This window comes from Grampus griseus (genome assembly GCF_964374135.1).
Source record: "Grampus griseus genome assembly, chromosome: 14".
Classification (NCBI taxonomy): Eukaryota; Metazoa; Chordata; class Mammalia; order Artiodactyla; family Delphinidae; genus Grampus; species Grampus griseus.
Genome location: NC_139008.1, coordinates 39,805,735 through 39,819,973, shown reverse-complemented (window position 1 = coordinate 39,819,973; position 14,239 = coordinate 39,805,735). Strand labels below are relative to the sequence as shown.

The window sequence follows — 14,239 nt, the reverse complement described above, 5'->3', positions numbered from 1 at the left end:
ATTCATGCCAACATGGGGGGAAAAAGAAAGAAAACGGGTTTTCCAGACTTTTCCCTTCAAGTTGCCCCCTTCAGGGGACGGAACCTCCTGCTCTTGTGTTGCTGGCCTTAAGGAAAGGAACTCCAGGCTGAGCTACCCGCTTCCATGGGAAGAGAGAAGTGTGAACAGAAGTGGTTGATCAGTTCTTTGGAATCAAATCAAACGAGCACATCGTTTCTCGGGAGCGGGTGGGCATTGGGATTGGTGATGAAGAGCCAGTCCTCGAATAGGAAAACGAAGTGACAGCTGCTCAGAAAGCATTTCTATTTGCTGATGAGACGGGGTCTTCGGGGGTTGACTGGGGAAGAGGGTGTGTCACCTTTAGATTACATGTAGAACCCCCTCCTGACGGCTTAGCTGCCGAGATGGTAACTGAGTGCTTCCGTACAGAGGCCTCCTCCTGCTTCCTTCGGGCCTCAGGTTACTAGGGGCTGAGCTGGCTTCAGCAGAGGGGGCTCCATACAAAGGGAGGGTCCACGTGAGATGGCTGCCCCCTCGCCCTGCACACACCTCTTCTGGAACAGAGGCCGTTTCCCCAACTCATCAGAGAAATCACAACACGCAGAAGGTGTTTCCCTCTAGTCACGTGCTTTGGAAATCAAAGCCCAAGCAGAAAGCTCTTGAAAACACTCAGCTCACCTCTCACTTCCATCAGATGAGGAAGCCCCAGAGTGACTGCAGAAAAGGAACATTCCTGTGTTAAAAACCACTAAGCGACCCTTTCCCAGAAGTGTTGCCATCCTGCCCTGCCTTTCTTCTTTTGGATAACTATGGGGGGAACCCCAGAAAATTGGGGCTGGGATGAAGGCTACACACACAGGGTAATTTGGGCATCTCTAGCAGAGTTTACTGTCACTCAGAGCAGCAGCTGGTAAAGGGCAGCCAGGCTACTGAGTTTTTACATGTATCGCGCTGGCCGAGTGAGACTAGCTACGATGTGGGCGTTGGTGGCAAGATTTCCAAACCTTCATGCTTTCTGACTCTCTCTTCCCTATCTGGTAATTAGGACACCTTTCCATTCACGCCACCTTCATTTACATCCCTGAAAAATCTTGCTAAAAGTCAAAAGCATCTTTCCCCAAAGGATTTACAGCATCTGTGCTTTAAGAGACTCAGAGCTCACCTCTGTCATAACCTTGGATTCTCCTTTTAAGTAACAGGTCCTCAGCTGAGACCGTGAATGAACGTCCTTGGCGTCACCGCGCCTGGCTTTTTAAATGCATTCTCTTCTATGAAAGAAACCGAGGGGACAGCGGTCCCAGGTTTGTTGGCAAGATATCACCTATCTGAGTGACAGAAATAAAGAACTTCGAGTCACAAATAGGACAGAGGTGTTGGTGGGAACACTGTATTTGGGGCACAGAATAAAAAAGGTTGCTTCCATGGTAATGAAAATAACCACTGACAGTGAGCAAAGCTTCGGAGCAAGAAGTTGGAGTCGCTTGTGTGGGGGGAGGTTAACCGCTAGATGCCCGGCTGGGGCGGCGGGCCGGCAGCGGGGAGCGGGCGCCGAGGGGCTAGTTCTCGCCCAGGATGCTCTTCAGGCTTCTCTCCACCGCTTCGTCCAGCTCTTCCTCCAGCTCCTCCTTCTTGGACATGGCCAGCTTGGACTGGTAATCCCTCACCACCTGGTCGATGTACGGGGCGCTCTGCGTGCCGTGGAGCATCAGTGTCCACTCCTTCAGCACCCCCTTTTGGGGCGCGCTCCCCACGAAGCCCAGCTCCAGGGTCCATGTCCCCCGGGCATCTTCCCCCCAGGTGTGGGTGGTCATGAAAGGCCACTTGTCAAAGCCCACCTTGGCGTCGTCGTCCCGTGGCCGCCGGCTCAGCAGGATGGACTTGGTGCCCATGGGGGACGTCATGTTGATGTTCAGGTCCCCTCGCCTGGTCGCGTTGACCGTGACGACAGCTTGCACGTGCTCCAGGTAGCGCACGAAGTTCTCCTTCCCCTCGCAGGCGGCGGTGGTGAGCTTCAGCACGAGCTTGCCGGTCGGCGGTATTTTCCTGAGGGCAGAGGGGAGGAGACCGTGAGGGCTGGGCACACTCTCCCAGGGGCAGCTCCGGGGAGCGGGGAGAGCAGGGGCTCTGGAGTGAATTAGTATTTTTTTTTTTTAGGTAACTGAAAATTTTATTAGAAAATTAAAATGTAGAACTCTACAGTAGGGACTTCCTTGGTGGCGCAGTGGTTAAGAATCCGCCTGCCAGTGCAGGAGACACGGGTTCGAGCCCTGGTCCGGGAAGATCCCACATGCCACGGGGCAACTAAGCCGATGCGCCACAACTACTGAGCCTGTGCTCTAGAGCCCACGAGCCACAACTACTGAGCCCATGTGCCACAACTATGGAAGCCCTTGCGCCTAGAGCCTGTGCTCCACAACAAGAGAAGCCACCACAATGAGAAGCCCACGCACCCCGAGGAAGAGCAGCCCCCGCTCGCCGCAACTAGAGAAAGCCTGCACACAGCAACGAAGACCCAATGCAGCCAAAAATAAATAAATTTATATATATATAAAAAAGAACTATACAGTAGGTTCGCATTAGTTACCTGTCTTATACATAGTATCAATAGTGTATATGTGTCAAACCCAATCTGCGAGTTCCTCCCACCCCCTTCCTTCCCTATTGGTGTCCATACATGTGTTCTCTCTGTCTGCGTCTCTATTTCTGCTTTGCAAATAAGATCATAGGAGGAATGGATAAAGATGTGGCACATATATACAATGGAATATTACTCAGCCATAAAGAGGAAATGAAATCCAGGGTTAATTCTTACGCTTGCTGTGTGAGCCTGAGCAAGTTACCCACACTCTCAGAACCGACTGTGTGTGGACGGGGCAGGCGGCAGATGCTGTGGACACCGTTCCCGCTTCTCCTAAGGCACTGCTGGGTTTGCCTGCAGCTGAGGCTACTGTGGACCCTGACTGCATCCACCACGGGTATCAGCATCTCCCAGCTTCTCTCCTGGAGCCTTTCCCTGCCTCCTGGGAGCGTCCTCAGCCTGCGTGCAGGCCGGCCCCAAAGTGTCAGGGATTTAACCCCACAGGGAAAGCCCCCTAGCGGCGATTGACGGAAGGTGGTGAGTACATACACCTGGCTTCCTCACTCCTGGTGGGGACAACTCAGCGTTGCCCAGGGTGGCAAGGTGTTGGTCAGGGGAGCATCAACGCATCTTTATTGGATTGCTTCCTCTTCCCTGCCTACAGCTGCACCTCCTCACTTGTTTCCCGAGATCATCTCTCAAAACATTGTCAGTACCCAAGTCCCATCAGGGTCTACTTTTGGGACAACCCAGACTGAGACAGGAGCTCATATACTTTTCTTTTAAAGTACTCACTACCTTGATAAGGAGAAATTATTGCTAATGTGATTGTTAACACTATCATAAAAAAGCTGAAATTGGGTTAATTAATCCTAGTGAAGACAGTCCTGTGACAGATCAGGGGAATTTGGGAGTCTCTTCGCTCATAGAGTTGGAGCCCCATGGACGGTCAGTCTAAGATTCCTCAGCTGTCTTTCCATATAACCGATCTCCTTTCTGGAAGTGGCCTCCTTTGGAGATGAGATGCTCAAAGGTTCTTGCACTAGAAACGTAATACAGGAAACTCCATTTGAGGAGTGCATGGTATCACGGAAGGACTCCAGACTTCGGGAATAAACCTATTTGGGTAAGAATTCTGCTTCTATGCTTACTGGTCAAGAGAGCTTGGGAAAATTTTTCAAATACTTGAAGTCTCATTGTCATTGTGGGTGGGTTTAAATAAGACCATGTAGGAAAACACTGAGCACAGTGCCTGGACCATGATACTAGCTCCCTTTCTCCAGCCCTTTGTCTATGTTAATGTCCTCCCTGGACATGGCTTTTATTTTGGAGCATAAAATGGTGTGTATTTTTAAATTTTTATTTATTTTATTTATTTATTTTTGGCTGTGTTGGGTGTTCGTTGCTGCGTGTGGGCTTTTCCCTAGCTGTGGCGAGCAGGGGCTACTCTTCGTTGAGGTGTGTGAGCTTCTCATTGTGGTGGCTTCTCTTGTTGCGGAACACAGGCTCTAGGCACATGGGCTTTGGTAGTTGTGGCTCACGGGCTATAGAGCGCAGGCTCAGTAGCTGTGGCGCACGGACTTCGTTGCTCCGCGGCATGTGGGATCTTCCTGGGCCAGGGCTTGAACCCATGTCCCCTGCATTGGCAGTGGATTCTTAAACACTGCGCCACCAGGGAAGCCCATGGTGTGCATTTTTAAACACACATCTTGTAGAATACATCTACAAAAGGATGCTGGTCGTACACCCAGCTCAGAGCCAAGCCTTACTTCTACGTTGCCCTTGGAACCAAGGCAAAGAACCTGGGAGGGCTTGCTGGAGCTCCCCTGCAGCTCATTGATAAAGGCAATACTCTCCCAAGGAACTTAAAATATACACATAAACAGTCTCATGGACCGTGTGTGCTCTGCGTGGACTCTGATGCTGAATCATGCATCCACTGGCCATGGAGATCCAGTGATGGTGCAGGGACAGAGGGTCCCCAGCACCAGGTTCTGGGGAAATCATCCAATTTGGTGGAAAGCAGGCATTAGGCCAGCTTTGGAAATGTGAGCATGGCAAGCCACTACCTGGACCTCTCAAAGAAGATGCTACTTACTCAGAACAGGATCAGAAACATAACAGGTGAGCTGATAAATGATTAACGATCACATGGACTCCAGCCCCTGGGCAGAAAGCTAGATGGGTAGACTAAAGGTCCAGTTGTGGGTAAGGAATTTGAACTTTCTGAGCTCACTTTCCTTACCTATACAATGGGGATATGACTTCCTACCTTGAAGAGTTGCTGTGAAGATAAATATAGACACACACTCATATACGTTGTACATTGACAAATGTCTAGACCAGTGCTGGCCAACAGCACTACCAATTCCTGCAAGGATGGAAATGTTCTATATCTGTGCTCATACCGTAGCCACTGGCCACATGTGGCTTTTGGGCACTCGAAATGTGACAAGTATGAGTGAGGAACTGAATTTTTAATTAATTAAATTTAATTTTAGTGATCAATTTAAATTTATTTAATTTCACTAAATAGCCACACGTGGCTAACTGCTTCTGTTTTGTATAGCACAGATTTAATTGTTGAGAAAATAATTGGAATTTTGCCATCCACCTGGGCAGGTTGGCGTGGGAACAAGCACACACACCTGTTAGGATTTACAAATTGTCCTAGAAGCCTTGGGGTTGGGGTGTGTGCCAGGGTCGGAGGCCCCTCCGGGGACCCCTCGGTCCCTGGGACTCTGGCTTGTTTAGCGCCTGGGGGACTTGCCTGCTCCCCAAACTCCCATCCCCACCTGCTGGCTGAGGGCCTGGGGCCCTGGGGAGAGGACATTTAACTGCACTCTTCTTGGAATGTTGTCACTTTGAAATTGACTTGACTTGTGAATTCCAGAGGCAGCAAGCTTGATAGAGAAAAGAGAACACCACCCCCTCTCACAGGCGACCTGGCGTTCGTTGGTCGGGAGGGGCAGGGAGCAGCTCTCGCGGATTTTTCTTACCCTCTTCTTGCTGCTTTGTATGTTCTGACTTTCCTCCAGTGCCATATATTGCTTTTAGAAGAAAAGGAGTACAACTCATTCTTATTTTAAAAGAACAGGGGGCTTCCCTGGTGGCGCAGTGGTTGAGAGTCCGCCTGCCGATGTAGGGGACACGGGTTCGTGCCCCGGTCCGGGAAGATCCCACATGCCACGGAGCGGCTGGGCCTGTGAGCCATGGCCGCTGAGCCTGCGCGTCCGGAGCCTGTGCTCTGCAACGGCAGAGGCCACAATAGTGAAGCCCACGTACAGCAAAAAAAAAAAAAAAAAAAAAAAAAAAGAACAGGGATAGGTGCTCAGGAAAAGTCAGTTTATCAGGAGGTTGCAGTAGGAGATGGCTGTTTGTGGAACCAAAAAGGCTCTTCAGAGACCCTGATCTAGCCACACAGCCACGTTCGGGAACACACTCGCTGCTGAAAATGAGGCGCCCATCAGAAGGTGTGAGCTACTCTCTGAACTTTCAGAAACAAGTACAGAAGCCTGGTGCTCAAGTCCTATAAAGACAAACATGGCTTGTATCTTTGTCTTACTGCATGTTGGTGCAAAATGAGGGCTCAGTGACTTTGTGCCTAGAAATAGGCGTTGCTTCCCAGGGGGCCCTTGGAATGCTCTTTGGGTTCTCAATCCTCAGCTGTATGATAAAAACTGTTATGAAGCCGTAGTTGTTTTGCTAGAATAATAATAGTAACAATGACAGCTGCCCTTTCCCGAGTATCTAAAACACCTGCCATGTGGTTGTCACTGAAGAACACTCAACAGGAGTCACTTGATGTTTGCTCTGCCCCACGTCACAGTGTCAGGTGGGCATTAACCCCCACAGAAGACACTGCAGCTCAGAAGTGACCAGTCCACAGCCACCCGGCCAGCTCTACTATGCTGCTTCAGGCATTCGGATCAGGTTTGAACGTTGATCTCCAAATTCACTTAAAATCCGGAGTTCGCCACAGTCTTCAAGGAGCTGAGTGAACAGGGGAGGGTGGAAGTGGCCTGAGCCCGACAGCATGCTCTGGGGACACGCTGGCCGATGGGGCGGCCTGGGCTTCCTCTGCTCACGGCCCTCGGCTGGTCCAGCACAGATGCTCACAGCCAGTTCTATTTTTCCCTTTTATTTTAGTCAAGCATCCTTTCCAGACTCTCCTGATAAAGTCTCCTTAGAAAATTGCTTTTCGAATTGACTGCTTCTCTGGGAAGATGAGTGCTGAGGAAACTCATAACCCTGACGGTTGCCACTCACCTGCTCAGAGGCCGTTTCTGTACAGCCCTGCATAGAAAGTGGCAGCTGTCAAGCCTGCGGATCCCTCCATCCCAGCCCCTGAGAAGTTGGATTCCTGCTGATAGGGCTGCCTCTACCAGAGGCACAAGCTGGCCTGGGCGTTGCCCTCAGGACCCCCTGCCCAGCCTCTGAGTTCTTCCATGAGCACATCTGCCCCAGACCTCACTCACCTGCATCTGAGAACAATTCAGGTGTGGGTGGACAAGGGGACACAGAGCGCTTCCAACAAGGCTGACTGCCCCCTGCCCCTGAATCTCCCTGGCTGGACTGGTGGTCCTATTGCCACCGTGTAGACATCTTCCTTGTGCCCAGGTGATGCTGGCTAAATGTTCATTCATTCATTCATCCCACAAATATTGATCCCATGACTACTAAGTTCCAGGCGCTGTTCTAGGCCCTGAGGACACACCAGCAAACGAGACAGATGAGGTCCCTGTCCTCCTGGAGCCCAGCTGAGTTAGTGCTGAAATAGCTCTCGAGTTTCCTCTCATTGAAATAATGCTGCTGAGACCACCCACAAACCTCCATCTTCTGGACCTTACCCCAAACCTTAGAAATAAGAACCTCTGCGGGGTGGGGCGTTGACATACGTATTTTCACACACCAACCAAGAAATCCCTCTATACTTTACATTTTAAAAATTGCTGTCACAGTATATGTGTACATGTGTATTTTGTTTGGAATAAAATTGTCTCAACTAACAGAAGGTCATTTGTGGAAGGTAAATTCTCAATGGATTTGCATAAAAACCTGTAAGAAATATGTTTTCTATATAGACAAGAACATCTATAGATATTGTGAAATAAATTTAACCTAGTGAATCAACTGAAATATAATAAAAGATTTCTCCAGATTAAAAAAAAAATAATGCTGCTGCTATTGGATAAGTTCCCAGTTAGTTGTGAGCCATTGGGGCGGTCACATCTCAGGGCCTCAGATTCCTTAACTAAAATGAGGCGTCAGACAGCCTATTTCCAGTGTTGCCTCTGGCTCCAAATTCCAACCTGTACCTGGATTATGACAGAATGTTCAGTGCACTCGGAATTGGGAGAGAAACGGTCATTCATCTCGGCATATACGTTCCGCATCTCCCTCTCCCCTCCGCCCCCCCGAAGCACAGAGCGTGAGGATCAACAGAGACCCAACCTTCTTGTCCAGGGCAATTGCGGAGAACAAGGTCTGACATCAAGGTGAACCTCGACTAAGCAGGCCCCAATGCCCGTTCCCCTAAATACTGCAACCGTGCCACCTTTCTGTTAATCTCGAATGTAGCCAGGAGGCAACTAACTGTACATCCTGCTCTGGTCACACTGCCCATGGTCCCCACCTGCTGTGGCCCAGCGTCTGCAAAGGCACAGACGCCGTAAGTCTTCCCCTTGGCAATCCCTCTTTGTAAATCTCTCCCTTTTTGCAATAAGGGAAAGAAGTTCCAGGCCCCAGGGCTTTGTAGACTGGATACTTTGGAGTTGTGCAACACTGCAGCTCTGCCTGGAAGCTGGTTGTCCCTGAATCAAATCCAGTGCATCTCGGGATGACGCAGAGAGGGAATCTGTTATGGTCACCAGTGCAGTGGCGCCATCTCTGGGTATTTTCCACAAACAGCAGTAGAACTGCTGCCCCCACTTACTCAGGGTCCTGCACGGAGCCTCCCACACAGTGGAACCTCTCAGGCACAGTTTTCCAGTCTTTGGCCATTTTCACCATGGCGCCTGCGTCAAGCACCCCGTAGCCAAAGAGGTGATTAAACTCCAAGCCGACCCCGTTCCTCCGCCACTGATGGACCTCGTCGTGAAGCTGGTTCCGTTTGGAGGTGAGCACGGTCAGATGCTGCATGTCTCTCCAGGTCAGACCCAGGCTGGGTACCGGAGGCAGAGTGTTTGAGAGCAAGGGCGGGGGAAGAGGGGAGAGAGAGAGGGAGAGAGACACAATGACTAAGGTAGGACATAGACCCCTGGTAAGATGTTGAAATATCTATGAACCCACAAGTCAAGGGAGGATTTCCATGCACTACTGAGAATATAGGTATAGATATATGTCAATTAAAAATATCTTGCCTTTCTTACTTAAATACATTTCAATTGTGATATCTAACACACACTGGAATGGCTAAAATGAAAAAGACTGACAATACCAAGTGTTGGCAAAGATGTGGAGCAACTGGGTACTTTGGTGATGGAAGTGTAAGTTATTGCAAACACTTTGGAAAATGGTTTGGCTCTATCTTCAAATGTTGCCCATGTGCTTAAGCTATGGCCCAGAAGTTCCATTTTTAGGTATGTATCCAACAAAAATGTGTGTATATATTCACCAGACATATACGTATTGGAATGTTCATAGGCCTAAACTATGAAGTCCTCAAATGCCCATCCACAGTAAAGTGAATAAACCAATTGAGGTGTGTTTATAGGAGGTGGAACACTGCACTGCAATGAGAATGAACTACAGCTACTCAGAATGACAGGGAGCTCACAATTGTGTGAATCTCACAATAAGAATTCTGACCCAAAGAAGCCAGACACAGAGGAGAACGTAGAGTATGGTTCCATTTGTTTAAAGTATAAAAACAGGCACAATGAATCTGTGCTGTCAGAAGCCAGGTTAGTGGTTGATCTTGGGGTGGCAGTGCCTGTAAGGGACACAGGGGGCTGCTGGCTGCTGACAGAGTTCTGTTTCTTGCTCTGGGTGTTGGCTACACAGGAGTGTTCTATTTGGGGACATGAAGCTGTCAGTTCTTCAAGGGCAGAGACAACAGCTTCAGCACACTTGTCTCCCAGTGCCCAGGACAGCCCTCAGCATACTCTTCGTTCAGCAAATAGACAAGTTTGCTTGCAGACTTGTCTTTGGAAATTAATGTCTAATAGTCTGTGCTATTGACATTAGTGTCAATGTCTGTGCTTTTCAAAGTGTAAGTCATGACCCGTTTGTGGGCTAGGAGGTCAACTGATTGCACAGGCTATGTATCTGGGCTGCACAGTAAAACTGTCTGGTGGGAACATTTAAAATTCCACTGCTCAGGCCACATCTCAGACTATTTAAATCAGAATCTCTGGGAGTGGGACCCAGGCTTTGGAAATTGTTAACACTTCCCAGGTCATTCCAGTAGACAGCTGAGGTTGAGAACCAGAGATTTAATGGATGGGGCCATCACAAGTGGAATAGAACAGAAAAGAATAACAGTGTGCACGTAATATGGGAAACTCTGTGTGTGTGTGTGTGTGTGTGTTTGCACGCACTCGTGTGTGGTATTGTAGTATGTGTTTGGGTTGCAATGCAAAATTAATTTCTCACTGAGAGTCACGGTCACAAAAGTTGGAAAACCCTGCACTATGGTTCTCCCTAGACTCAAATGATTCAAAGAACACCATCACTCATTTGATAAACTCTCAGCACAAGCAGCATTCATTGGTTCAAAGCTTCAAAACAGAGTCAAAAGATGATAGTGATTCAGATGCTCTTGAAATGCAGACCTTTAAGTTCTTTTCCCATTTAGGTTTGTACATAATATTGAGGAGAGGGAAGTCCAGGAAGACCTTCAGCTTTTAAAGAGAAAGTTTCAAGGAAGGTCAATGCTTATTTGAGAAATTTAAGAACATATCTTGGACATATGGTCCCCTGAACATATGGACTAGGTGAACAGTGTGAAATTTCCTGAAGTTGATTATGGCCGAAAGCTCATTGTTTTGCTGGAATAGGATTCTGAATTCATTTAACTCAAAAGTGCCGATAAACGAGGATCTGGTGACCTCAAGGTGATCCGAGGGCTGGCTGGCAGGTGGAGCATCTCTCATCTTTGCTAGGGGTTCTGCTGCAAAAATGAGCCATGCTTCTAACCCCACTAGATGTTTCTCCACGGATTTATTCTCATCGGGTCCATAAGAGAGAAAGAATGTGCTAGAACAAGGACGTTCTACTTCTAAAATAAATCAGAGCGTGCGCCATACTCCAATGTCACTGAATCTTTGACACCATTTGAACAACCATTTGCTTATGTCTGAAAAGTAAAACAGAGTCCCTCTTATTTCCCCATTCTGAGCAACTTCTGAATTGACCGAAGATACTATTGTGTAAAATAATTATTTCATCAACGTGCTTTAGGCTTTAATCCTACCATAGCAGCTCAAGGATTGTAGGTGATACCTATTAAATAATAAAAAATAAATTTACAGAACATCTACAATGTAAAAGTCACTGTGTTCAGTGCTACAGGACAAGGAACATGACATTTTCTCAAATATTTTATATGATAGCTGGGAAAGTAAGACAGATATATGGAAAGGTATCATGTCCAGGCTCTGCACTAGTTCTGGGCAGGTCATAGGAAGGTCCCTGCCCTCTCAGAGCCTACAGCCCGGGGGACAGACAGACACCTCAAGATTTTAAAATGCCAGGGGAGCCAACAGTGGAACCCTGAGTTTTCCCAGCCAGGGAGTCTCACAGACTGTGGTCCTGCATCAGAAACGCATGGGGACTCGTGACAGATATGCATTCCTGGCCTCAACCTCAGGTCTCTGGAATCGGCCTCCTGGAGGCTGTGGGCCTGAGGATGTGCCCTCAAGACAAAGCGCAGGTGGTGCTTCTGCACACGGGGTTTGAGAACACGGGTCTGAGATGGCGGTTCACAACCTCGTCTGCACATGTGAACCAACGCGAACACAGTGACGAAGTCAGACAGGACCCAGAGATGCTGATCCCGTGGGCCTGTCCAAGCATCTGCCAAAGGCTCCAGCAAACCTGCTTGGGGTGGGGGCGGGGGTGGGGGGCGGTTCTTAACTTCCTGGCGGCACTGGGGGTGCTTGTTACAACTGCAGCTTCTGGAGACTCTGAGTCTGTGGACCTGGCGTGGGCTTGGATGTCTGTTCTTAGCAAGCACTCCAGGGATTCTCATCAGCAGCAGCAAATTTGAGAAACTCTGGTCCAGGGGGTCAGCAAGGGTCTCTCAGGAAGTGGTATTTTTAGCTAAGGTCAAAGGGACGAGTGGGAGTGACTGAGTAAACACAGGGAAGGGGAGTTCCTAGGGAGAGAAGGTTCTGGAAGGAAGGATCTAGAGGCGGGAGAAGGCACATATCAGCACAGGAGGTTGGGAGCCCTGTATGAGTCAGGGAGGTAGAGCCAGGAACAGAGGCGGAGAGGATGACACAGTAGAATGTAGGGACTTTATCTTAGTGACAGACAGGAAGGGCAGAGAGACCCGTGATCCGATCTCCAGAAACATCACCAGGGAGGAGGAATCAAGACGTGGGACTGGAAAGAGGATGCTGCAGGAACCTGGCCCACAAACAAGTGACCACAAGGAACGAGCCGCGAGCAGTAACAAGGCCATGTACGAGGAACCCCCGGTGAACTATTAGTGAAAATGGTGACATCTGTGCAGCTGCAGGGCACCTATTGGCTGGGTCCAATCGCTCATAGGACTCTGTGATGTTCCGGGGTAAACGTTCAGCTGTCAGCAGACTGGTCCTAGGCCACTTGGGATGGGCCATCTGCCTCTCGGTTCAGAGAGAACATCTCCGGAGGTCAAAGCCAAACCCACGGCTTCTAGATAAGATGTGAGGACAGGCCAGGGCTCCAAGGAGAGAGGTCACTCAGAGCCTGGCCAAGGTGGCAGCCGTCTTGAGCAAGAGAGTGTGGGATCTTGGAAAAACCAGTGTGAGGCCCAGGGAGAGACTGACCCCGCATGGCTGGAAGAGGAATCCTGCACCAGGGAGACCTCGGGATGGGCTGTTTCCTAAGCCTCTAAAGCTGGTCCTGGCAAGTGAGTTTTTGCCTGTGAATGATCCGTAGAACCATATCTCCTACAGAGCCCTGCACTTACGATCGGTGTACTAACTTCCCACTGGTGCAAAATAGTGCCCTTTTTTCTTTTTCTTTTTTTTTGAGTTCCCTATTTGTGAGGATTACCCCTGAAAGACCATTGTTTTTCAGAGTTCTTCTATTTATGGTGTCAAATTCTCTGGATTCCAATTCACATTTTCCTCCTGATAATCAAGACAGCAAAGGGAATTTAAGGAGAGAACAGCTACAAAACTACATTTCCCATCCTCCCTTGCAGTCTGGGGTGGCGATGTGACAGTTCTGGCCAATAAGAAACAAGTCCCTGGGTGATTTTTTTGAAAAATTTTTAAACAGGGATCACTCAGCTGGTGGATTTCTTTTTTCCCTTTGCTTTTCCCCTCTTCCTGCCTGACATGTAAACATGATGGCTGGAGCTCCCGTGGCATCTAGATAACATGAAGGTGTAAAAGAACAGAAATCTAGAGACAGAGTCCCTGATTCTTGGTGGCCACCCTGCCCTCGCCGGGGCTCCTCACCTCTGTATTATCTTCTGCATGACAGAAAAATAAACTCCTTCGTAAGAAACTTATTAAATAAAATTAATATTCTATTTAAAATATATTGTTACTATGCTATTAAAAAAAAAAGGAAAAGAAAAGAAAAATAAATTCCTGTCTCAGTTTAGCTGTTGTTTTTGGATTTCCTGTTTTCAGTCTAATACGGGCACCTAGTCAGAGGCAGAGTGCGATGTTCATATTCCGCAAACGGCACCTGAGTGCTAGGTTCATAGAGCCCTTGCCGTACTCCTGGATGCCACACACTCCAGGCCACAGACCAGCACGGGGCTGGCTGCTCTTGCAGTCCCTGAAAAAGGCGTTGAAAAGACAGATTCCTGGGCCATTCATCCCTAAGGATGTGATTCAGTGACCTTCGGCTGAGTCTTGGGAATCTATCATTTTCAAAACTCCCCAGTGCTCAACTTCACTAGTTATCAGGGAAATAAAAATTAAAACTACAGTGCAATTCCACAGAATGCCCACAAGAATGGCTAAAGTGTAGAAGACAGATAATAGCGAATGTTGGCAAGGATGTGGAACAGCTGTAACTCTCATACACTGCTGGAGGGAGTGTCAGCAAGTGCACCAACTCTGGAAAACTGCTAGACCTGCACCTGTGTATACCCCATGACCCAGCTTTTTGAATCCCTAATATACATCAAACAGAAATGCGTCCACATCTTCACCAAAAGACACGTACGAGAATGCTCACAGCAATGTTACTCACAATAGCCCCAGTGTGGAAACAACCCAAGTATCCACTTATACGATGGAGTAATATTCAACAACAAGTATGAACTACCTATAAGCACACGCAGCAGCATGGAGGAATCTCTCAGACATAATCCTGAACCGAAAAGCACATACTGAGACTTAGGTAATGGTCTGTTTCCTGACTTGGGTGCTGGTTACACGGATCTGTTAACTTTACAAGAAGTCTTTGAGCTGTATCTAATATTTGTGCACTTTTCTCTGCATCTAGTAGACTTTGATGGAGCTCACATGAAAAAATCCATCCCTTGGA

General features: G+C 48.5%; 1 protein-coding gene across 2 annotated transcripts in view; it reads right to left on the bottom strand.

Annotated features, from left to right (window-relative positions):
• Positions 1-1,556: 1,556 nt before the first annotated feature.
• PCSK2 (proprotein convertase subtilisin/kexin type 2) overlaps positions 1,557-14,239 on the bottom strand; it is a gene marked incomplete at both ends in the record, with an annotated part of 214,342 nt that continues 201,659 nt past the window's right edge. For both annotated transcript variants that reach the window (XM_082670978.1, XM_082670979.1), the window contains 2 exons: positions 1,557-2,043; positions 8,514-8,741. In XM_082670978.1, the coding sequence (XP_082527104.1) occupies positions 1,557-2,043; positions 8,514-8,741 (715 nt within the window). The remainder of the gene's footprint in view (positions 2,044-8,513; positions 8,742-14,239) is intronic.